General features: G+C 35.4%; 1 protein-coding gene across 4 annotated transcripts in view; it reads right to left on the bottom strand.

Moving 5' to 3' along the window:
- MEMO1 (mediator of cell motility 1) overlaps window positions 1-24,767 on the bottom strand; it is a 159,171-nt gene that overhangs the window by 9,132 nt on the left and 125,272 nt on the right. For 2 of the 4 annotated variants that reach the window (XM_030799356.1, XM_030799357.1), the window contains one exon: window positions 9,397-9,473. In XM_030799356.1, coding sequence (XP_030655216.1) covers window positions 9,397-9,473 — 77 coding nt within the window. Of the gene's footprint in view, window positions 1-9,396; window positions 9,474-12,813; window positions 13,114-18,007; window positions 18,151-24,767 lie in introns of those variants that run through there. The other 2 variants (XR_004026925.1, XM_030799355.1) reach the window with 2 other exon arrangements.

Below are 24,767 nucleotides of genomic sequence, written 5' to 3'. Positions count from 1 at the left end.
TTTTGAACAGATGTAATCTAAAATTTTATACTTAGTTTCTTTTTACTCTATCAAACTTCCAAAATGTATATTATTAGAATTCAAAATGTTAACATTTTTATAATGCTTATACAGAGAACCATCCAAGTACATTTTGTCTGAAAAGATCACATATGAAAACTAAGATATTGGTTCTCAAATGATTTAAATTATTTATAATATAAAATAATCTCTTAGAAAAGAAATATGCAAAAGTACATTCACCATCTGCATAATCAATTAAGACAATACAATATTTAAGTCTGCCTAACAGCAAGTGTACATATATATATATGTATAGGTAATATAAACACACCTAAGTTTATGTCTAGAGCTAACCATACATGGGTCTTATTATTTTGACCCACGTATTCTAACTCCCAGAACTGACTTGTAAGTTGAATCAACAGTATACTAATAAAATAGAACACTTATGAGCCCTTTAAAAACTCTACATATAAATAAAAATATCTCAACAAATGGACCACAGAAATAAACTCCAAGTCCAAATGTTAAAATCAAATATTAAATTCAAGCATATTAATATGAAGCAAATACTCAATATTTATTCAGAAATCATATTCCAGGGTATTTAAATAATTTTTTTTTTTTTTTTTTTTTTTTGAGAAGGAGTCTCGCTCTTTCACCCAGGCTGGAGTGCAGTGGCGCGATCTCGGCTCACTGCAGGCTCCGTCCCCCGGAGTTCACGCCATTCTCCTGCCTCAGCCTCCCGCGTAGCTGGGACTACAGGCGCCCGCCACCTCGCCCGGCTAATTTTTTTGTATTTTTTAGTAGAGACGGGGTTTCACCGTGTTAGCCAGGATGGTCTCGATCTCCTGACCTCGTGATCCGCCCGCCTCGGCCTCCCAAAGTGCTGGGATTACAGGCGTGAGCCACCGCGCCCGGCCTTAAATAAAATTTTTAAAATTTCATTTATATTAAATAAACTGGATTCCAGTAATTTATGTTCCAGTAATTTGGGATATCTAAAGTAAGGTAAATCAGATGCAAACTTAGAAGTCAACCTGGGCTAAGTGGTTCTACTGTACACTTTATTCCTTTTTTTCTTTTTTGAGACAGGGTCTCAGCAAATTTCAACAAAGTTCTGCAAGTGAGTTCTGTTGTAATGACAAGGTTAATGATTACTATAGTAGGCAATCTCATCTCTGTCCTGGCTTTAATGATCTACTGAGACCTCCCAAACTTACATCTCTAGTCCGATTGAAAGCCTTCCTGAGCTCCAAACCAAAATAGTCAACCCATTAGCAAAGCCCTTTTGACTCTTATTTCTGAAAAGATCTGACCTCCATCCACTTCATTCTACCTCCACCAACATCACCACAGTCCAAGTTACTATCATCTCTCCCTTGAACTTCTGCCAATGGCCCATTGTCGCTACTTCCTTTTTTTTTTTTTTTTTTTTTTTTTTTGAGACAGAGTCTCGGCTCTGTCCCCAGAGTTGGGGTGCAGTGGTGCGATCTCGGCTCACTGTAACCTCCACCTACCGGGTTTAAGCGATTCTCCTGCCTCAGCCTCCCGAGTAGCTGGTACTACAGGCATGCACCACCATGCCCAGCTAATTTTTGTATTTTTAGGAGAAAGGGGGTTTCGTCATGTTGGCTAGGCTGGTCTCAACCTCCTGACCTCAAGTGATCCACTCGCCTCGGCCCCCCAAACTGCTGGGATTACAGGCATGAGCCACCGCCCCCAGCCCCATTGTTGCTACTTCTGACCCTCCTGTGTAATCCATTTGCCACACAACTACCACAGTGACCTTAAAAATAATTCAAATTATATCATTTCACTTCCTATTGTACTTATATAAAGTTCTTACCCTCAATTATTACCCTATGTTATCAGCTTCCTGCCTCTTTTATACACACCACTCTTCTTACTCTTACACACCATACTCCCACAACACAGGCTTCTTCCTTTTCTTCTAACACACCAGCTTCTTTCCAATCTTAAGGTCTTTCCACTGGCAACTTCTCCTGTCTAAAATGCTCTTCCCGCTGATCTTTACTTGATTTGCTTTCTTATCATTCAGAACTCACTTTGATTTTCATCCTCAAGGTAGTCTTTCTCAGACCACTCAATCCAAAACAGCCTTCAATCATTTACCATCATTTACCTTTTTAGGTATTTTCTGCACAAGTTACTACTTGAAACTAATTAATATATTTCCTTACCTTTTAAAATTAACACGTATCTCCTCCAATTAGAAGTTTTATGACAGCAAGAACCATGTTTGTTTACTGCTGTATCTCCACCAATGCCTCAGGATGTATATGTACTCAAAAATAATTGGCAAAATGAAAATCCAAATGTCTACCTAACTGACATCTCTACTTAGATGTCTTAAAGGAAACAGCAAACATAACATATCCCTAATAGAATTTATTATCTTCCTGCCCCCCCAAAAAACATTGGTCCTTATGGCCTAAATAAATAATGCAACCATCCAACCAGCAGCATAGCCAAAAATTTAGGAGTCATCTTTGACATTTCCTTGACCCCCCAAGCTCAATCCACCTCCAAGTCCCATCATCAATTTGTCTCCTAAATATACTGAATATATACATTTCTGTCCCTCTCTTCTACCACCATCACCCAACCCACTGTCTAAATTACCATAGTTTCTCATCTGGACTACCTAACTGGTCTACACGTATCTCCTCCAGCCTCCTTCCAACCCATTTGCTACACTGCAGCCATATGATCTATTCAAATACAAAACCAACTTTATCACTTCCCTATGTAAGATCCTTCAAGATAGCTGTTCTAGAGTCTTCAAGTTTCATTTCTCACCACCCTCCCCATCCATTTATCCATCACTCATTCAACAAATGTATATATTGCATGCCCACTGACAGGCACTGGGATGGAAAATGGACAAAGTCCCTGTTCTCATGAAGCTTATATAATCCAGTAAGGGAGATAACCCCAAGACAAATCAACAAATGAATAAGTCATGCAGTAATAAATACCTAGAATAAAAATACAGCAGGGTAAGGTCAATGAACAGCTGTTCATCCAAGGAGCCTAATGGAAAATGATGCACGCTTTTTGGCTGTCACAATAATTTGAAAATGCTATTGGGACTCAGTGGGATTCCAGGGATGCTGACACAAGACAGTTTCATACACAAAGACTGTTCTCCATCCATAAGACTACAGAATATCTACAGCCTTAATTATCTATACATTAATTCCACTTCATATACAAACAGAAATAAGTTTTGCATTGATTTTAATATACAATGAGTTTCCCAGGAATAAAACTATCATGTAAAGTGAGGGAAGACTGTACTGGTTTTGTTTACAAGTTTACTACGAATTGTTCACCATTTTGGAAAATCAAGTCACTAGCAATGGCACTTAGTAATTTCAGTCACTAATATATACATGTGTAAGTGTGTATTTGTAGCTGTTTTTACATTAATAATACTATTCATAAATATTTAAATACTTCATTGTACCTTCTAATTTAGTTGTGACTGGGCATTTACATTCTTAAATATATATTTATTATAAATTCCTTTTTTTTTTTTTTGAGACAGAGTCTCGCTCTGTCGCCCAAGCTGGAGTGCAGTGGTGCAATCTCGGCTCACTGCAAGCTCCGCCTGCCGGCTTCATGCCATTCTCCTGCCTCAGCCTCTCCAAGTAGCTGGGACTACAGGCGCCCGCCACCACGCCCAGCTAATTTTTTGTATTTTTTTAGTAGAGACGGGGTTTCACCGTGGTCTCGATCTCCTGACCTCGTGATCCGCCCGCCTCGGCCTCCCAAAGTGCTGGGATTAAAGCGTGAGCCACTGCGCCCGGCCATAAATTCCTTTTATTTCCTTTACATGTTACAGTTAGGAAAGTCGTTTTTAAATTGCATACAGGAAGATTATATACATTAATTTATTCATTTGAAAAATATGTATTGACCACCTATTTATATTCTAATCACTATTCTAGGCACTTCGTATACATAAGTGAACAAAACAAATATCCTGATTGACAGAAATGTAATTATTTAGTTTTTTAGAAGAAAAAGTGGAACAGGGTACGGTGGACTGGGAATGCTGCAAGGGTAGGATGTAGGATGCAAGATGCAAAATTAAATAGAGTAGTCAGAAGGTCCCACTGAGAAAGTGAGAGCTAAGCAAAACGGGCAAAAGCCCTAAGCTAGGCAGGTACCTGACATTACCAAGGCACAGTAAGGAGATTAGTGTGCCCACAGTAGAGTGAAAGAAGAGTAAAAGTAAGAAAATGGAGGGCTCTTAACATTTGGGGGCTGCAAATCATGTTGGTCCTTCTGCCTACCCATTGTAAAGACACTGGCTTTTATTCTGACTGAAAGGGGGCAATTTTACAGGAGATATAGGGCAGAAGAGTAACATGATCTGATTTAGATTTTAAAATAATTGCTTTGGTTCCTACTTTAAGCCACTTGAGACTGAAGAACACCAGGGAAGATCTAAGAAGACCAGTTAGGAAAGTGGAAGGATAGGACCACCATCATTTGAATTAAGAAAGTCTATGAGTAGAACAGGTCTTGGTGGGAAGAAAATCAGGAATTCCGTTTGGAATATGTTTAGTATGAGCTGTTTATAAGACATCCAAGTGGAAATTATGTATGGTGTTTGAGAACGTGGTTCTGGCAGGAGTTCTCTTACATTTTTGGTGCAAAAAGCATTACTTTCATAAAATTTAGTACAAACTTGCTAAAGACCATGTCCAGGAAGACTTTATTTACTTTGAAAATTTTTAGTACTGAGGTATCTTTCAAAATTATTTTCTGTATGGTTACCTAACCAAAAAAAGATAATTTTAATGACAGGGGAAAATTTACATGCATACCATTAATAATTTATATTTCACATATACACAGCCATTCCTCCTTATAGATTCTTTCCTAAACGAATAAAATGTAAGACAAGAAAGGTTAAACCGAGGAGAAATGAGAATCATATAGCTGATATAATCTTAAGTCAAATCTCTCCAAGACCTCAAATTAGGGATTAATGTTACTGGAAATTCTGAAGTAATCTCACCGTTTCCATCTTTAAAAACTCCTCCTGTGACTGTGTTTCCCTGGATCTCCTCATCTACCAAATCAGTTAACATTTAAACATTGCTCCTTTCTGTCATACTCAAACTAGTAGAGAATAATTTTTCACATTTGGTTTTTGCCTCTTCATTCCAATTTAGATTCTAACCTGATTCCACTGAAACTGCTCTTGCAAGGTTCTTAATTCACCTCTGTGCAGCATTTGATACTCTTCCTCCCTCTTTGCTAAATAAAGCTCATCCTCTCTGTGATATTGCTCATTCTCAGTTCTCTCTAAGCAGAACTCTACTGGCTCTGCTTTATCTCCTCTTCCACTTAATGCTGGTACGTCCATCTGATCTAATTCCCCCTTTGTTCCTAATCCTTATACTCTCTCTGGAGACTGACTCTCTAAACAATGGCATTAACATCCTTTCTTCCCATCCACTCCTCATACACCAATAATTTCAAAATGTTTATCTCCATCCAGACCTACCTTCATGTTCTAAACCAGTACTGCCCAACAAAAATATAATACAGGCCATATATGTAATTTTAAAATTTATTGTAGCCACATTTAAAAAATAAACAGGTAAAATTAATTTTAAGATATTTTATTAAACACAATCTGGCAGTATCATTTTATAATATAATCAAGATAGATTTCTGAGATATTTTTGTTACTTTCATACATGTTCAAAATCCACTGTATATTTTACACTTACAGTATATTTCAAGTTGTATAACCACACTTCAAGTACTCAATAAATACATGTGACTGGTGGCTACAGTATCAAAAAGTGCAGTTCTAAACATAACACAAAAGCCATATATAAAACTGAACTCATCTTTTTCCTTAAATCTGTCCCTCTTATATTCCCTGTATTAGTATCAGCATCTATGTACACATGGAAGCCAGAAATCATCCCACATCCCACCACTCCCTTAACATGACACACCTAATTAATCCCTAAAGTCCTTTTCATTCTACCTCCTAAATGTCTCTCAACTCTCTATATTGTAAAGGCTTCTTTGTAAGTATGTTCAACCACTGGACTCCATTAAGTCACAGACTATGTTTTCTCTTCTTTATGTCCTCAATACTGCACAGAGTACCGGACATATAGCAGATACCCATTAACCATTTGCTTTGACAATCATTAATCATTTGCTATATGGAGAAAGCCAGAAAAAGTTTTCTGAGGCAACTGAGAACTAAACCTCAGAATAAAAAGACTAGAAGTCAAAGGAGAGTTAATCAACTGAAATGAAAACATTAGGAAGCCAAAAGAGAAGGTAATACATTAAAATCCAAATAAAATTCTGAAGGTAAAAGTATTGGACAATAATTGGATTTAAAGTAGCAACTAAGGTAAGTTTAAATATGATAAACACACTAAGTAACCAACTTTACATTCATTACATTTGGCTTTAATAAAATATACTACATGATATATTCTATTTATACATTCAAATCCAGATTCCTTACTAAAATATTTGATCTACTTTAGACCAAATAATCTTGTACTAAAACATATGCATAAGGCTTAACACATTGGTAGAGTTGATTTGAACAAACTGAAGACTTATAAGCTGACAGAATTTAAAGACAATTTAGAGACCATTTAGTCCAACTCTATCTTCTTCCAGATAAGGAAATGAAAACTAGAGTATTAAAATAATCTGTCAATGGTCATAGAGAGCAAGTTAGAGCTGTTCTGCTATATTTAATACTATTTATGAGTAAATCCTAAAATTATTTGTGTTACTTAAAAAATTAAAATAAGTATCATCAGCTTAGACAACATGGTGAAACCCCGTCTCTAAAAAATAAAAATAATTAGCCAGACGTGGTGGTAAATGTCTATAGTCCCAGCTACTTGGGTGGCTGAAGTGGGAGGATTGTTTAAGCCCAACAGGTTGAGGCTGCAGTGAGCTGTGATTGTGCCACTGCACTCCAGCCTGGGTGACAGAGGGAGACACTGTCTCACAAAAAAAAAAAAAAAAAAAAGGAAAGAAAAGAAGGAAAAGAAAAAATATTATGACTACCATAGCACTTCAAGAAAAAAAGACAGTAGGATCAATATCTACTGTACTCCTTAGCTAGATAAGAATATAATTATATTTTAAAATTCTGTGTTTAGAACAACAAATTGAAATTCCTTTTAAGAAAAATCCAGGCCAGGTGCAGTGGCTCATGCCTATAACCTCATCACTTTGGGAGGCCAAGGAGGGTGGATCACTTGATCTCAGGAGCTCCAGACCAGTCTGGGCAACATGGCAAAACCTCGTCTCTACAAAAAACTACAAAAAAAAATTAGCCAGGTGTGGTGGTATGCATCTGTGCTCCCAGCCACTCAGGAGACTGAGGTAGGATGACTGCCTGAGCCTGGGAGGTTGAGGCAGCAGTGAGCCATGATGGTGCTACTACATTCCAGCCTAGGTGATAGAGTGAGAGCCTATCTTAAAAACAAACAAACAAACAAACAAACAAAAAAAAACAGAAAAAGGAAAAAAAGAAAAATCCAAATGACCCAAATACAAGATAATACACTAAGAATTTGTAAAAAGAGCAAAAGGACAAATGAAGAGATAAAAACAAATTATTTGCATCTGTAAAAATAATTTTGTTTTCTTATGCTTTTTTTATAGCTCTTTTTAATAGATACCTGAAGGCTCCAGGCCATAAAGTTCAAGTCTTAATATGTGCCAAGTGCGGTGGCTCACACCTGTAATCCCAGCACTCTGGGAGGCAGGAGGGTTGCTTGAAGCCAAGGTTCAAAACTAGCCTGGGCAATAAAGCAAGACCTTGTCTCTACAAAGAAAAGAAAAAAGCTGGGTGCGGTGTCACATGCCTGTAATCCCAGGACTTTTGAGAGGCTGAGGCTGGCAGATCACTTCTGCTCAGGAGTCTGAGACCAGCCTGGGCAACATGGTGAAACCCTGTCTTTACAAAAAATACAAAAATTAGATGGGCTTGGTGGTAGGCGCCTGTGTCCCAGCTACTCGGGAGGTTGAGGTGGAAGAATCGCTTGAGCCCGGGAAGTAGAGGCTACAGTAAGCCAAGATCACACCACTGCATGCCAGCCTGGGCCACAGAGTGAGACCCTGTCTCTAAATAAATAAATAAATAAATATTAGTTGGGTGTGGTGGCATGTGCCTATAGTCCCAGCTACTCAGGAGGCTAAGGCAGGAGGATTGCTTAAGCCCAGGAATTCCAGGCTGCAGGGAGCTATGATGTGCCACTGCACTCCAGCCTCGGTAACAGAATGAGTCCCTGTCTCTTAAAAAAAGGAAAAAAGAAATGTCTTAATATGCATGCTTAAGATCAATGGGAAATGCAAATCAAAACAAAAATGAAATTAGATATATAACAATCTGATTTATAGGATATTTTACAGAAATATATCAATGATGTGAGTTTATTATGTTTAAAATATTAATTCCATTAAATTTTAGATTTTGAGAGCTTCCAAAAATTTGAAGGAAAAAAAAGTAGTTCCAAAATAAACATGCCTCTGTCAGGTCAAACTGCTGGTCCAAGGAAATAATAAAAGTAAATTAACAAAGCAAAACAAACATGCCTGAAATTTTAAATTTTAAAATAAAGTATATGTATAAATCCCTTCAGCATAGCAGACAAGATTCAAGTTAGCTACATTTTGTGTATATTGGAATTCCTGTATACTGTCATCATAAGGTTATGATGTCTTTATTTCCAGAGGTAAAGGGGCAATAATTTAAAAAATAAAGACTTTCAGTCTAAAATTTTCAGGTTATTTACTTCAAGTTTACATATAGTTCCTGCAACAGAATACAGATTTTTATTAGCTAATTCATAAAATCTTCATCATCACTTAAGACCAGTAATTTGGTCTGCTATCAAAACTAAAAATATACTAAGTTATTTAATAAATTTTAGAAAACAACAATGCTGTTCAGAAGGAGTCAAAAGAAGGACTCAAAAGAAATATTTCAGGTAGTCGTGAAACAAATAGGAATTAGAGTCAAGGTATCCCATCATCTGCTATGGTTAACAGTAAATAATGGTATTAGTATCCTATTGTCCCTAAAGCTAAAGTACTTCTCTAAAAAGTATTTTAAATCCATATATATTATTCTTAAATATTCTCATTAATCAAACAAAATTATGATGACGGAAATTCCTACTAGAATAGGGATTATTCTTACAGTCAGTATTTATATGATGACACATTGCATTTTGTACATTTAAAGATAGGGAAAAATTATATTATTTCAACATATTAAGTCTTGAATTACTAATCTGAAATTAAAGAAAAAGCCTTAGAGCATTAAAATCCCACACCTGAAAGACTTACCATTTTATCTAGATGTTCAATGGATCTATAAATCTCCCCCTGGGATTCATCATAGTAACTGTAACGGAACCTTTGACCTTGAAACAAATATCATGTACAAAATAAAATAGGGAAAAATTAGAAGCTAAAAAGAAAGCAAGCGCTTACCAAATAATTTCAGTTCTCATGAAAGGCAAAGCACAGCTTAAGCCTCTGAGAGAATCATTCCCAAGAGCCCTTGTACATAAAAATAAAAGGCATATTTGGGAAGGTAATAAAGAAATGATATCACCAATGTTTTATGATGTTAAGAACTGTTTCAAATTGTAGAAACCTTAAAATCACCAGAAATACAAGATTAAGGAAACAAAATAGCTTAAAAGTTAGAAGCATTATTAAACATTTTATCAGTCTATATTGGAAAGTAAACCCAAAGAATATTACTTAAGAATATTTGGTTTAAGAAAACTATCTTGGTATAACAAATCACTAAAAGCCTTAGCTTTTGCTGTACAAAGTTTTGATCTCTATTACAGGAAAAAAAAAAAAAAAAAAACCATGAAGTCACAAATACTGTGACTTGTGTGACGTTTATGAAATAAATTTTTAAAAAATTATCTCATTTTTGTACTACTTGGAAAAGGATCAATACAAGTGCCTTATGCAATGTGAACGGAATACACAAAAGGGTAAATATAATATAGATATAATAAATATTCCTACCCTGACATAAAATCTCAATAAGATTATAAGCATAGAACATTCAATGTTTTGGCTATTCTCCAAAGAACAGAGAGGGTAAAATGAAAGAAGCTTAAAGAGAAGACAGAAAACAAAAGTCTCAGAAAATAAATTCTGTTTCCTACTAGTTACATGTAAATCAAGTTAAAAATTTTCTTAACTAATTATGGGGAGTGTTACTCAACTGACTGCAACGTATTTCAGATACGCCTAAATCTATCTTTCAGCAGTGCCTTTTTTCTAAGAACTCATTACTTTTGTATTTCCTTAATGTTAAAGATTGACCAAAATGCATTTCTAAAGGAATTAGACCATACAAATCATGTACACACATCATGTGTCTTGTGATTCATGTTTAGAGCAATATTGATATATCCAGTTACCACCCTCACACCTGAAGACATGGAACTCTTCGGCTGGATAATTAAGATTTTTAAGTTTTCTGTTCATCTTACTAAAAAAATTATGTAAATGATGGGCAGTGCAAAATTATAAAACCCTCTTTGATGTCCTTTTTTGAAAAACCACACATCACAGAACTGAAACACTTCATTCATTTGTTGATACCGATCACCTTTGATGGTCGTCTTTCTAAAATATGTCATATTTCCTTAATGTTCACATTTTAACTTTTCATATACAGTAATACAATTACTCAATGTAGCAGTCCTTATTCTCTCCCAAGAGCCATTATTCACTCAATATTGCATCTTATAACTTAACTGATGATATCCTAGAATTGGGCAATAGGGTCTGAAATAATATTTGCTTCCTGAATAAAACAATAAAGATTACTGCATGTTACCTTACCTATGAGATCAACTATAGTCTTTGAACTAAAAACAAAAATTCTTAAAACAATGATAATTTATCGTTCAATACCTCTATATTGATAATTCATTAAACATTTCTTTTAAAATTTAGAGTAAGGTATAGCTTTATTTTTCTGTAAAGAATGTATATATTAATACTTCATACATAACTAACAATGAGAATTATCTAATAACTATATAACTGACACTATTTTTCTTTTTTTCTTTTTTTTAAGATGGAGTGTCACCCTGTTGCCTAGGCTAGAGTGCAGTGGCGCAATCTCGGCTCACTGCAACCTCTGCCTCCCGGGTTCAAGTGATTCTCCTGCCTCAACCTCCCGAGTAGCTGGGACTACAGGCATGTGCCACCACATCCAGCTAATTTTTGTATCTTTAGCAAAGATGGGGTTTCACCATGTTGGCCAGGCTGGTCTCAAACTCCTGACCTCATGTGATCCACCTGCCTTGGCCTCCCAAAGTGCTGGGATTACAGGCATGAGCCACCACGCCCAGGCTGACACTATTTTTCTCATTGCCAGGTGGCTGTGAGAAGGCTGCTCAGTGCCAAATCTAAAGTGCAGTTATAATAATTTATCGATCCAATTCATTTGATACTAAATTTTTACTTCTATTTCAAAGTTATTTTGACAAAGCTGTCCAAAATCTTCCTGAAACAAATGAACACCTTAGACAAGAATATTCTGACTCACTCTCACTACAGTAAGAACAATATTCTTGGAGGAAATCAAGGTAGTATACACCTCAATTCTTTGAACCTGAACTGCTGTAGGTTTACACTAATACATTCTCTTTTCCCTGCTTCTGGAAATAGCTATTAGTTTTGGCTACTATCAGTAAGCCCTGAAACTGGGACATAATCTACCGCTACTCCCAGGTTCAAGGAAAAATGCATATACTTCATGATAGTCGTTTGCTACTCAAGTCTTTTCTGCTTAATTCCAAGTAAAGAGTTGCTGTTCCAAACAGCTGAAGTTGGTCAACCCAGACTTAACAGTAAGTGAAAAGTCTATACTTTAAATTGCTATCTTGTTCATATGGACCATTTTCTATGTAACTTTCACTTTTTAAAAACTGCTTCTGAAGGAAAAAAAGAGGAAATGTTTGAAATACTGTAAAATACTGGATCGGCATGGGATTTAATGAGAATGCAAAAATGCACAGAGAACCAATGGGAGTAAATGCTATCTACTTTTTGTTACTCTTTAGTAGCCACCTCATATTTAGTAACTGAAAAACTGACTATAAATATTTGAAGGACTCTAAAGAATGTTTCGATTAAGTAGCTAAACCCACACTACATATAACTACTATACTGAATAAATATTTTAGTTGTAACAGCTCAAATTGTCTCATGGTAATTTTTTAAAATTATACAAATATTTAAAAATCACTTGAGCAATGTATTCTGGTCAATATACATACAGAAGGCATCTGATTTGAAGTAAATAGTTGCCATCATCATAGCCTATATGTATGTGTGTATTTACGTATGTTTGCATACACACACACAACTTTAGTCAATCATCACTTAGAAACTGAGTTTAAAATTACCACTTTTTGGTTTTTATTATTTTAAAAGTGTCTCAAAATTTTATTTAATAATAAAGAAAATTATAGCACAAGCACAATAAACTGATCATAAATACACCTTTAACTAAAAATGTATTATTGACTTAAAATAAATTATATGTATCTCATGAGCAAATATAGTTTATTTTTATAAGTTTTTGTGTTTCTGACATTCAGTAAAGGTTATAAATCTAAACTATAAACAAATACAATTGCCCATGTACCTGGAGAACTGGACTTTTGTACTTTATAAGTATGAATAAAGCGTATCACATAGTAAGAGAAAATTACTTACCTGAAACTTATCCTTTCAGAAGGTACACTGGGAAAATGGATTCTTTGAGCCCCTGTTTCAACTCCAAGTATGAGCTTTCTAGCTTTAAGAGCCATTGACACTGCCCCTAGGGGCAGCACAAGCTTTGGAACTCCCCTAGTGAGTATGTCAGTAGTTTCTTCAGGTGCCTTCCCTCAGTTCTTTTCAAATTCAAAAGATGAGAGGAAAAATAACCCAAGAAAAAAATCCTGTAAAGCAGAAACCTTACTCTTTGAGGGAAGGAGGGTAGCTCATTTGTGAATCCATTCCAGAGCACGCTTTCTGAGAAAAAGAAATACAGGTAAGTAATTTTCCCATCTCCAAAGGTGACTGGTGATTAATGAGTGGATTCACAGAGTGTGGAGAATAAGCTCCAGGGATGTCTGTTTAACACACAACAATCAACTAATGAGGACAAACATAACAATGAATGGTACAAGAACCAATGCTACTTTTTAAGTACCTTAAAACAAAAGGTAAAAGAATATTAAATACCTCAACATTAAGCTATGCACTGAACTGCAAAAATAAATAATGACCTTGGAAAGTTGATCTATAAAGCCCCCAAAAGATCAGTCAATAAGATAGATTTTCAGACACATAAAATAAAAATTATACTGTCACACATTTACTTAATCACATTGTTTATATGTTAAAACACTTTCAAATATTTGAGTTAAACCTCATAACAACCTTGTGAGATAAATTATTAGGCCATTCTATACTAAGGACCCAACCTGGGGACATTATAATTGAAATCACTACCAAAGAAAAAATGTATTACATAAAGGAAATATTATGTAAGTAGCATCAAATAAGGTAATCTCTTTTAAAAGCTAAACACTATCATGTTTTCATTCTGAAGTCCTAGTTATAATGTATAAGTATTAGCCTTATCTCAAATCTGCAAAAAGTCAAAAATGAAATATGTAAAATCTGCATGTACAAATATTTGAGAAGACAAATACGATGGCTTGGTTAAGGCATATTTTAAGAATTAGCTAACTTACACTCAAACCAATTTAAGTATTTAGAAAATAGCAACAGCCTTATACCCAAGAGACTAACAGAAAGGAAGAGTATGCATGAATAATCACATTAATATACAGTAAAGAAGAAATCTGAATGTTATCAATTTCATAAATATTTAGGGGAATGCCACTTTTAATAAGTGGTACGTATTTATAAAAAGCTAGTTATGTAAACCAAAACAAATATAAATTTATGCATAAATTTTCAAAATTTCTGAAAAGACTACAGTAAACTTCTCATATTTAAAAAAAATAATGTCATAAATATTCAAGCAAACTTATCTAAACTGATTTGTAAAACCACCATAAAAGGCAAATCAAATAAAGCATGAGTCCACTTTTACTTTTTATTTTTTGTTAGAGATGAGGTCTCACTTGTTCTCCAGGCTAGATTCAAGTAATCCTCCTGCCTCAGCCTCCCACATAGCTAGGACTATAGGCACAAACTACCACACCCAGTTCATGACTCCACTTTTGAAAAACCAATTTTCACTAAATCCAATTTCATTTAGAAACTTCTTAGAAGTGAAAATTATGTTAATGAAAACTGCCAGCAATCTAAATTTAGAAATATAAATTTCAGGAAGGTCAGGAAAACACAAATATCAATCACATATATGAAGAAGGCCAAAACTGAAACTTGAGAAAACAGAATGAAAATTCTACTAACTGAAAAAATTAAAATAGGTCCAGACAAAATTCTCTCATACGGAGCCATCCTATAGGATATAGAACTTGATAAGCACAAAAAGTACTGGAACAATTTATTTAACCATGTTAAAGCACACAGACTAGTGGCAAATGTCTTTTCACTTAATCTACTTCCTGCTAGTAACAGAAAGGATGAAATGAGGTGCAACTATTTTGTGTTGCCTGAGAAATATAATCTGGCATTTCTATATGGACAAGACTGGTGATGCGATAAAAGGCAGGAACTGAAATGCAGGGTTTCTTTTTGGGGAACTCAAATGAGGGGACTGAAAGAAGGGGGATAATGGAATCTAGGTTCCTGTCTCTCCCTTGGCTTACCTCAACTAGAAAGAAAACTTGAGAGTACTTCAGTATGTCTACCTTTATTTCTCTAATGTCTCTTTTCAAGTCTAAAAGCTACAAGGCATCTGAAAGATGAACATCTTTAAAGTAAAATAAATTTAAGAAAATAAATCATTTTTATAAAGAACACTGGCTAACAAATAAGGTCAACAAGAAAAATCTTTCCAATTTACAGATAAGAATCTGAAATGTCTCTATCACCAAGGTTTTCACTTCACTTTCTGCAAAACATAGGCACAATAAAAGAGAACCAATGACTAGAAATGAACAGTGTAGTCACTGCCAGTAATCTAATAATCAAAACAAAGAAACTTCCACTGTGTGTAGCTGAGTAATTTTTCAAGTGTACTGTAATAATTTTTTCCCCCAAAAAATTCAGGTATTTATAGTGTGTTAAGAGGAAACTCAATGAACCGTTTAAGACCTCTGCATGCATGAGGAACTGAATCCCTCCTGTGAAATTTAGAAGTCAGTGTTATGATTGCTTCTATATAATAAAAATCAAGCTGTATAGTACCTCTTTAAAAAGAAAGAAAAACCATTAAGTATTATCTTCATGAGAAAAAGCTGAATTTTTGAGATGATAATATGGCACACTTACTAATTTAGGAAAGATACCCATCGCCACTACAGTATGAATGTGAGAAACATGAAACTTAATTCTTTAGATAGCTTAACCCATAACTGGTCAATAATTCATAATACTTCAGTAAGCATGCAAAAGAGAAAATGTATCTCACTTTACAAGAATTACTGTGGTAGTGAAAAGACTATCAATTTTGGAATATTATCTATGTTACACCTTTCACTTATCCCCAGAACCCCAACATATTTCTCAGTAAGTAGTAGCACGGTGCTTTCCATAAGTACAAAGAAAACATTTAATGAGTATTATTAATGATGATGATACTAAAAAATGAACACTTGAAAAGTTCTACTACTTAAACATCAAACATAAATATAAAAAATGTTTTAGTCTCTGGATAATTCTTATAACTATTATTTATGAGTCTTTAAAACTTTTGAGCTCTTTTTTGTAACTATCACCTGGAAATCCTATCTTACAATTTAGATAACAAACTTTCCAAGAAATCAGGAGACAAAACAACCTCAATAATTTTCTAAGAATCTAGGTAGAAGGTAAAAGAAATTTATTTTTCTCTCTCAGCCATTGTAGTTACCTATAGCAGTGGACTAGGCTTTGGCTACTTTAGAATTCTTTATTAATGAGGTAAAAAGGATGATTCCACAGAAAAGAACAATACTGAGATGTTTACTGACGTTTTACGTGAATTTATGTTACAGTTGCACAGGTTGCCAGCCTGGAGAGAAAGCCCAGTTTCTAAAAAATAATATCAAGGGAACTAATTATGTAAATCAAGTGATTAATAAGAGCCTTAAAAATGAAGGAGGTGTGGGACACTTGCTTCAAGAATTTTAATTTTCAAAACATACAGACATGCTTTGTTACCAACACAAATTCACAATATTAAGGAAAATATGCTGTTTTGCAGTAATGATACTTAAAGTTTTCAAGGTCACTTATTAAATTTCAAAATTCCACAGAAAGGAACTCCTTTTAAGCATCTACCTAGCCTTCAGATCTATGTAGTATACTTATATCCATAAAATGTAACTTCTGCCAAATGTAGCAAACCAGCTAAACAATAAAATCAGTAATGAAAGAACCCTAAATATTAAAAACAGATTTAAAAAATGAAGAAGAACCCTGAGAGCTTCTCTCGGGGGTTGGAAAGGAAGTGCAACTACCTGCATATCCTAAAAATCTGGGTTTCCCAACCTCAGCACTGCTGACATTTGGGGCCTGGTAATTCTCTGATGTGGGAGCCATCCTGTGCCATTGTAGGATGTTTATTTAGCAGCTACCCTGGACTCTACTCATTAGATACCATTAGTATTGCCACCCTCCAAACCATATCCCAGTTGTGGTGAACAAAACTGTCTTCAGAAATTTTTAAAATGCCCCTGAGAGTAAAATCACTCCTAGTTCAGGCTAAGTACCTTATGCAAAAAACTAATCTGTACCATTATGAAAGATAGTTCTCCTGAACTGAGATCTCAACTTTAAAAAGGCCATTCAGAGATAGAAGCAAGAGAAGACACCAGCCCAAGCAGGCCAGATAAATGTTGAATCAATTCTGGCAATCAATGGGTAAGACATATAAAATGCCATGGCTCCCTATATTTCACTAAGGATGTTCTCCTGGCTATTCTAGCATTGTATCTTAAAAATTATGGTCTTACATTTTAGGTTTCCTTATAATCAAAGAAATAGCTGATAAATGAACAGATATTGGCATCTTAAACCAATAAATTAATAGGTCAAAGAGATGTCCTAAAACGAAGAAAACTTAGAAATATTCTGGGACAGTAATGGATAAAGGAAAGCAAACTGCATCCAAAGACTGTAGAAGCAACGTTTACTAAAAGAGGCATCCACAAACAGCTCACTTCTTACAATGTACTCACTGTGAAGCGTCCTTACTCTTACTCACAATAATCAAAAAATCACTCAAGAGTCCTTACCCTTATAAAGCATTACCAATGATGACCACAGTGCTTAATAGCCAATATTTTATAATCTTTGGAGGGTAGCTTTAAACTGATGGCAATTGTGGGTAAAAACTAAGCACCAAAGGAAAAAAAAAAGACTAATTACAAAAAAGCAAATGTGGAAAAGGACTGGCACAGCACACAGTGCTCTTCTATATTCTAAAGAACATTGGATTTACCCACCAAAACTAACTTCAGAGAATCTACCATACACGCCTACTTGGAAATGAGGTTAAAAGATCTTAACTCCCACTAAATAAGTGTCTAAACAAGGATGCCTTCACAGTGTGAATCCAATTATACCAGTCGCCTTTGGAAATGTACCCATAATCCACTATTGTAATCTGATCCTTTTTAAAGGATCAAAAGATTTTTTATTCACTTTTAAACATTGCTGCCAAAAGTAAAACTTTCCAAGGAAAGTGATAAAAAATTGAAAATCAGAGCTTAGAATGAAAAGATACCTTTAACCAGAAGTATATAACATCTACCATGATATGTTAAAATCTAGAACTTACCCCAATGGCAGAAATCAGAAGAAACCACAAAGAGATTACTAGGATCCGCTAGATATTTACTGAAGAGTTTTCCGAATTCCTGTTCTTTTGACTCACTCAGAGCTCCAACCAGTACAGGAATAATGGTAAACTCATCCTTATGGCTTAAAGAAAACAGAAAAAAAAAAAAATGTCATTTAAGATGCTTAAATGAAAGTAGTTTTCCAAATGTGTTGGCATTAGAAAGTGGAATATGTATTAATAGTGGTAAGGATAACATACGTAATATTATTGATGAATTCTTAAAATCCATAAATTAAATGTTTAAAGGGTACGAGGGTACGATTAAAAATATGAGTCATACAGAATACTAAAAATATCCATTTAAACTACAGAAATATATACTACTTCTTTAGGTAAACAAAGCTATTTTACTACCAGGTATAATAACATCTCAAAAAATTAAAACGAGCCCATCAGAAGAGCACCAACTCAATTCTTTTCAAGTACTCATCAAGGCTACAGTCATCTGCCAAATCCTTCTGTGATTATAAAACAGCATTAAACTCTTCCTCACCTATTTTAATCCTATCCTATTATAAAAATCATCATTTCTGGCACTTGCTCTATAAACCTGCCAAGTGAGACCTACAAAACTTAATCTTGGCTCCCGTAAGATTTATCAACTGCACTTTTACACTTATCCTAATGATCAGATACAAGACAGTCTGAAATACAACTCAAATTTCATTGGCATCTAGAATAGACAAAGAATTAAAGGAAGTAAGTATTAATTTCTAGCAGCAGAAAAAGACACCACACCCACCCACAATGTTTATGGCATATCCACAAGTCCCTTTTTCACTCTACAGATTGACAGATTTATGGAAAAGAAACAAAGTAGATTAATAAAGAATAACTATGATGAGCTATAGAAACAGATGTTCATTCAAAACCTTTTTTAAAAATGTTATTGTGAAATTTTACTTATATATATTCAATATTATCTATATTCTAAATGATCCCAGATTTGGTATTTTAGAAGCATGAATCATGTTTGTCTGATTTGTTCTCAACAGGACCTTTTTAAAAAAATCACCATTATAATAAATGCTTTTTAATATGATAATCTGGCACTTAACTGACGTAGGACAAACAAAATTCACAAAAGTTTTTAAAAATACTAAGTTTAAATAATGCCCAAATAAATGTTAGCCCAGTTGCATAAAGCTAAATTTAGGGCACCCAAGCACCTCCCCCATAAGGCCCCCTTACCCTGTCAATTGCGAAATAAACAGATCATACAGATCTCCAGTCCCTCTGCAATGCAGGGGCTTCTTGGGCAGAATCTGCATCTATGGAGTAAGAGAAAAAAAGGAAGCTGGCAGAGGAAGCTGCCACAGGATCTCTTTCTCTAACTGTTACCAGTTTGCTAAATAACTGCCTGACTGAATAGGGGCTCTTCGATTAGTTAAGACTGATTGTCAATTGAAAGAAAAGAATTAATTTTCTAACCTCAACTACTACCCACATAAAAAAATACATTAAGATAATCAAAGTGTCTGTGAGTAATTATGATATGATTGGGAAGCAGTTATACAGAGTATAAACAACAAGGAGAAACCAGAAGAAATGGGTTCAAGTGCCATTCCCACCACATACGAATGTTCAGAGCATACGTAAGTTCCCGAATTGTAAATATATTTCCGTATCTGTAAAATGATCATAATTACAATACTTACTTCATAAAATTGTTATGAAGCGAAGAACACTATAGGAAAGGTACTTCGTCACAAGAGTTGGCTCACTCTGAATAAACAACACATCTACTCTCCACAAGAGCCATTAATCCCTTCAATTAACCTCAGTTTGAGCTTGCAAATCTATCTATAAGGAGGTATAAAACTCTGTCCTCTGTAGAAACCTAGGACTTGAATCGAGGCTCATTTATCCACCCCTCTGTCATCTCTCTTTTAAAAAATTACTTATTCTCTATCTCCACAGACAAATACTCATGAATTAGAGAAAAGAGCATTTAGCTTGGAAATGTAATACTACTAGGATTTAAAATCCAAGTTCTGAAGTTGAACTTCCAGTGAAGGAATACAAAATCTCACCTCCACAAAGCAATTATAAAACTAGATAAAAGCATCAAAAACAACCATCTTTGTGCTATGGAAATCAACTAAACGCAAAAACAAACAAGCAAACAAACAAAAACAATGAGAAGAGCATGTTCATGAAAAACTACAGAACTTCTTGGTAACAACAATGGAAACCTGGCATCTTACCAGGAGCTGCCTCCATCCCCTACCCTAGCTCCACTGAGGTATAAGTTCCATCAAGGAACCAGCACCTTCATTGCAAAAAGGGGATGACTTTGACTTGGAGCAGAGAGTAGAAAACCCACACTCAGTAGGAAACAGAAAAGCCTGCAGATTTCTTAGTCCGAGATTGCTGTTGTTGGGGTGAGCCAGAAACCTGAGGACTAGCTAGAAATTTAATAGACAGATCCTAGAAATGGCAAAGCCATACAGAGACTTGATAAATTTTCCACATATCCTGAAGAGAGACCTACGCCCTCCACACAACACTGGCTGACTAGGAGGCTGCACGCATGTACAGCGGACTCCCATAAGGTCCTAAGCTCCACACAAAACGCAGGCTAACTGAGAGACTGGCAGCGTATGCATGGGGGAAGCTGGAAACCTGAGAGACCTAGCTCTCCACACACGCCTGGCTAACAGAAAATCTGGGTATATGCACAGGGTCTTAGGTCTAAGACAACATAATAAAAAGTAAATGAGACAAACATGAAAACAGACTATACTTAGTTGATTCTTTTAATTAGAAATGGGGTCTCACTATGCTACCCAGGCTAGCTTCAAACTCTGAGCACAAGTGATCCTCCCTTCACAGCCTCCATACAATCTCCCAGCAGAGGGTGAAAGTCTTTCTGGCTCAAGGTATTTAGGTACAGCCTTCAACCAATAATTAGCTAAGCACTAAATTAAGGAATTGCAGGTGGGAACCCTACAAAGCCAAGCTTAAAATTAAAAATTAAAAAGTTTTAAAAGCTGGGGAGACACATAAGTGACCACACATAGTAGGAGAGACAGATTCTGCAGTTGAAGTCCATGAAAGTTCCTAATAAATAAATAAATACAACCTGCAAGGGAAAAAAATGAATAAAAACCGAATCCAAAGTTACTATAACATACTACACAAAATGTCCAGTTCCAAAAGAAATTATAAGTCATGCAAAGAAACAGCAAACTATGACCCATATTCGGGGGGAAAAATAAGCAGCCAGAAGAAGTTGTATCTGAGTAAGAGCAGATATTGGATTTAGCAGACAAAAACTTCAAAAGAGTTATTATAAATATATTTGAAGAATTACAGGAAGCCATGCTCAAAGTTATGATGATATAACTAAATAGGGAATATCAACAAAGAAATAAATGCAAACTATTAAAAAGAACCAAGTGGAAATTTTAGAGTTGAATAGTAACCGAAATAAAAAATTCAAATGAGTTCACCAGATGGTCTGAAGAGTAGATTTGATATTACATAGGAAACAGTCTGTGAAATTACAGATAAAGAAATTAACCAATCAGAACAGAGAAAAAGAACAGAGCATTGGAGACTTGTAAACATCAAGCATACCAGCATGTATATAATGGGAGCTCCAGAAAGGGAACAGTAAAAATATTACAAGAAATAACTGCTGAAAACGTTCCAAATTTCGTGAAAAAACATTAACCTCCAGATCTAAGAAATTCAACAAATCCAAAGTATGATAAGCACAAAGAGATCCTCACCCAGATACTTCATAATCAAACAGCTGAAAACAAAACACAAGAAAAAAATCTTTTTTTTTTTTTGAGACAGAGTCTCGCTGTCGCCCAGGCTGGAGTGCAGTGGCGAGATCTCGGCTCACTGCAGGCTCTGCCTCCCAGGGTTCACGCCATTCTCCTGCCTCAGCCTCCCGAGGAGCTGGGACTACAGGCACCCGCCACCTCGCCCAGCTAATTTTTTGTATTTTTAGTAGAGATGGGGTTTCACCGTGTTAGCCAGGATGGTCTCGATCTCCTGACCTCGTGATCCGCCCACCTCAGCCTCCCAAAGTGCTGGGATTACAGGTGTGAGCCACTGCGCCCGGCAAGAAAAAAATCTTGAAAGCAGCCAGAAGAAAGTAACTTCTAACATATAGGAGAGTTTTTAACAAATGGTACTAGGACAACTGCATATCCATATACCAAAATAAAAATAAAAATAATGAACTTGTCTCTTTGCCTCACACCATATGCAAAACTTAATTAAAACTGGATCCTAGAACTATAAGAGCTAAAACTGTTAACACTTCTAGAACAGGGGTTAGCAAACATTTTTTGAAAGGGGCCATTAAGTATTTCAAGTTTTCTGGGCAATACAGTATAGCAACTACTCAACAGTTCAGATAGAGAGAAAGCAGGCATAGACAATATGTAAATACAGAAGTATAGCTATGTTTAAATAAAACTTTATTTACAAAAGTAGGCTGTGGGCCAGATGGGGTTCACAGGCTATAATTTGCTGACTCTTGTTCAAGAAGAAAACAAAGGAAAAAATTTCTATGACCTTGGAGGAGGCAAAGTTTTCTTAAATTTGATACCAGAAACAGAATCTATACAAGAAAAAAAGTTGATAACTGAATTTAACAAAATGAAAAACTTCTGCCCTTCATTAAGAAAATGAAAACTCGAGTCATACAATAGGAGAAGATATTTGCAAATCATATATCTAATAAGGAATTTGTCTCCATAAACACTCTTATAACTCAATAAAACAACAAATTACCAAAATAAAAATTGGGCAAAAATGTATAAATAGATATTTCACAAAAGAAGATATACAAATGGATAATCAGCACATAAAAAGTTGCTCAACAGTTTGTAGTTCTCCTTGAAGATGTCCTTCACATCCCTCATAAGTTGGATTCCGAAGTATTTTATTCTCTTTGTAGCAATTGTGAATGGGAGTTCACTCATGATTTGGCTGTTTGTCTACTATTGGTGTATAGGAATGCTTGTGATTTTTGCACACTGATTTTGTATCCTGAGACTTCACTGAAGTTGCTTATCAGCTTAAGGAGATTTTAGGCTGAGACGATGGGATTTTCTAAATATACAATCATGTCATCTGCAAACAGAGACAATTTGACTTCCTCTCTTCCTATTTGAATACAATTTTATTTCTTTCTCTTGCCTTATTGCACTGGACAGAACTTCCAATACTATGTTGAATAGGAGTGGTGAGAGGAGGCACACTTGTGTTGTGCCAGTTTTCAAAGGGAATGTTTCCAGCTTTTGCCCATGCAGTATGATACTGGCTGTGGGTCTGTCATAAATAGCTCTTATTATTATGAGATACATTCCATCAATACCTAGTTTATTGAGAGATTTTAGCATGAAGCGGTGTTGAATTTTATCGAAGGCCTTTTCTGCATCTATTGAGACAATCATGTGGTTTTTGTCATTGGTTCTATTTATGTGATGGATTACATTTATCGATTTGCATATTTTGAACCAGCCTTGCATTCCAGGGATGAAGCCGACTTGATCTTGAGGGATAAGTGTTTTGATGTGCTGCTGGATTTGGTTTGCCAGTATTTTATTGCAGATTTTTGCACTGATGTTCATCAGGGATAATTGGCCTGAAATTTTCTTTTTTTGTTGTGTCTCTGCCAGGTTTTAGTATCAGGATGATGCTGGCCTCATAAAATGAATTAGGGAGGAACCCCTTTTTTTCCATTATTTGGAAAAGTTTCAGAAGGAATGGTACCAGCTCCTCTTTGTACCTCTGGTAGAATTCAGCTGTGAATCCATCTGGTCCTGGGCTTTTTGGTTGGTAGGCTATTAATTACTCCCTCAATTTCAGAACTTGTTATTAGTCTTTTCAGTGATTTGACTTCTTCCTGGTTTAGTCTTGGGAGGGTGTATGTGTCCAGGAATTTACCCATTTCTTCTAAATTTTCTAGTTTATTTGCATAGAGGTGTTTATAGTATTCCCTGTGGCAGTTTGTATTTCTGTGGGATCAGTGGTGATATCCCCTTTATCATTTTTTATTGTGTCTCTTTGATTCTTCTCTCTTTTCTTCTTTATTAGTCTGGCTACTGGTCTATTTTGTTAATCTTTTGAAAAAAACAGCTCCTGGATTCACTGACTTTTTTGAAGGGTTTTTCATGTCTCTATCTCCTTCAGTTCTACTCTGATCTTAGTTATTTCCTGTCTTCTGCTAGCTTTTGAATTTGCTTCCTCTTGCTTCCCTAGTTCTTTTAACTGTGAGGTTAGGGTGTTGATTTTAGATCTTTCCCTCTTTCTCCTGTGGGCATTTAGTGCTATAAATTTCCATCTAAACACTACTTTAGCTGTGTCCCAGAGATTCTGGTACATTGTGACTTTGTTCTCATTGGTTTCAAAGAACTTCTTTATTTCTGCCTTCATTTCGTTATTTACCCAGTAGTCATTCAGGAGCGGGTTGTTCAGTTTCCATGTAGTTGTGCGGTTTTGAGTGAGTTTCTTAATCCTGAGTTCTAATTTGATTGCACTGTGATCTGAGAGACTGTTATAATTTCTGTTGTTTTGCAGTTGCTGAGGAGTGTTTTACTTCCAGTTACGTGGTCAATTTTAGAATGAATGCAATGTGGTGCTGAGATGAATGCATATTCTGTTGATTTAGGGTAGAGAGTTCCCCAGATGTCTATTAGGTCTGCGTGGCCCAGAGCTGAGTTCAAGTCCT

Source organism: Nomascus leucogenys, chromosome 19 (assembly GCF_006542625.1).
Source record: "Nomascus leucogenys isolate Asia chromosome 19, Asia_NLE_v1, whole genome shotgun sequence".
In the NCBI taxonomy this organism is placed as follows: domain Eukaryota; kingdom Metazoa; phylum Chordata; class Mammalia; order Primates; family Hylobatidae; genus Nomascus; species Nomascus leucogenys.
The sequence above is the reverse complement of the archived record's forward strand: the minus strand, read 5'-3'. Positions and strand labels throughout refer to the sequence as shown.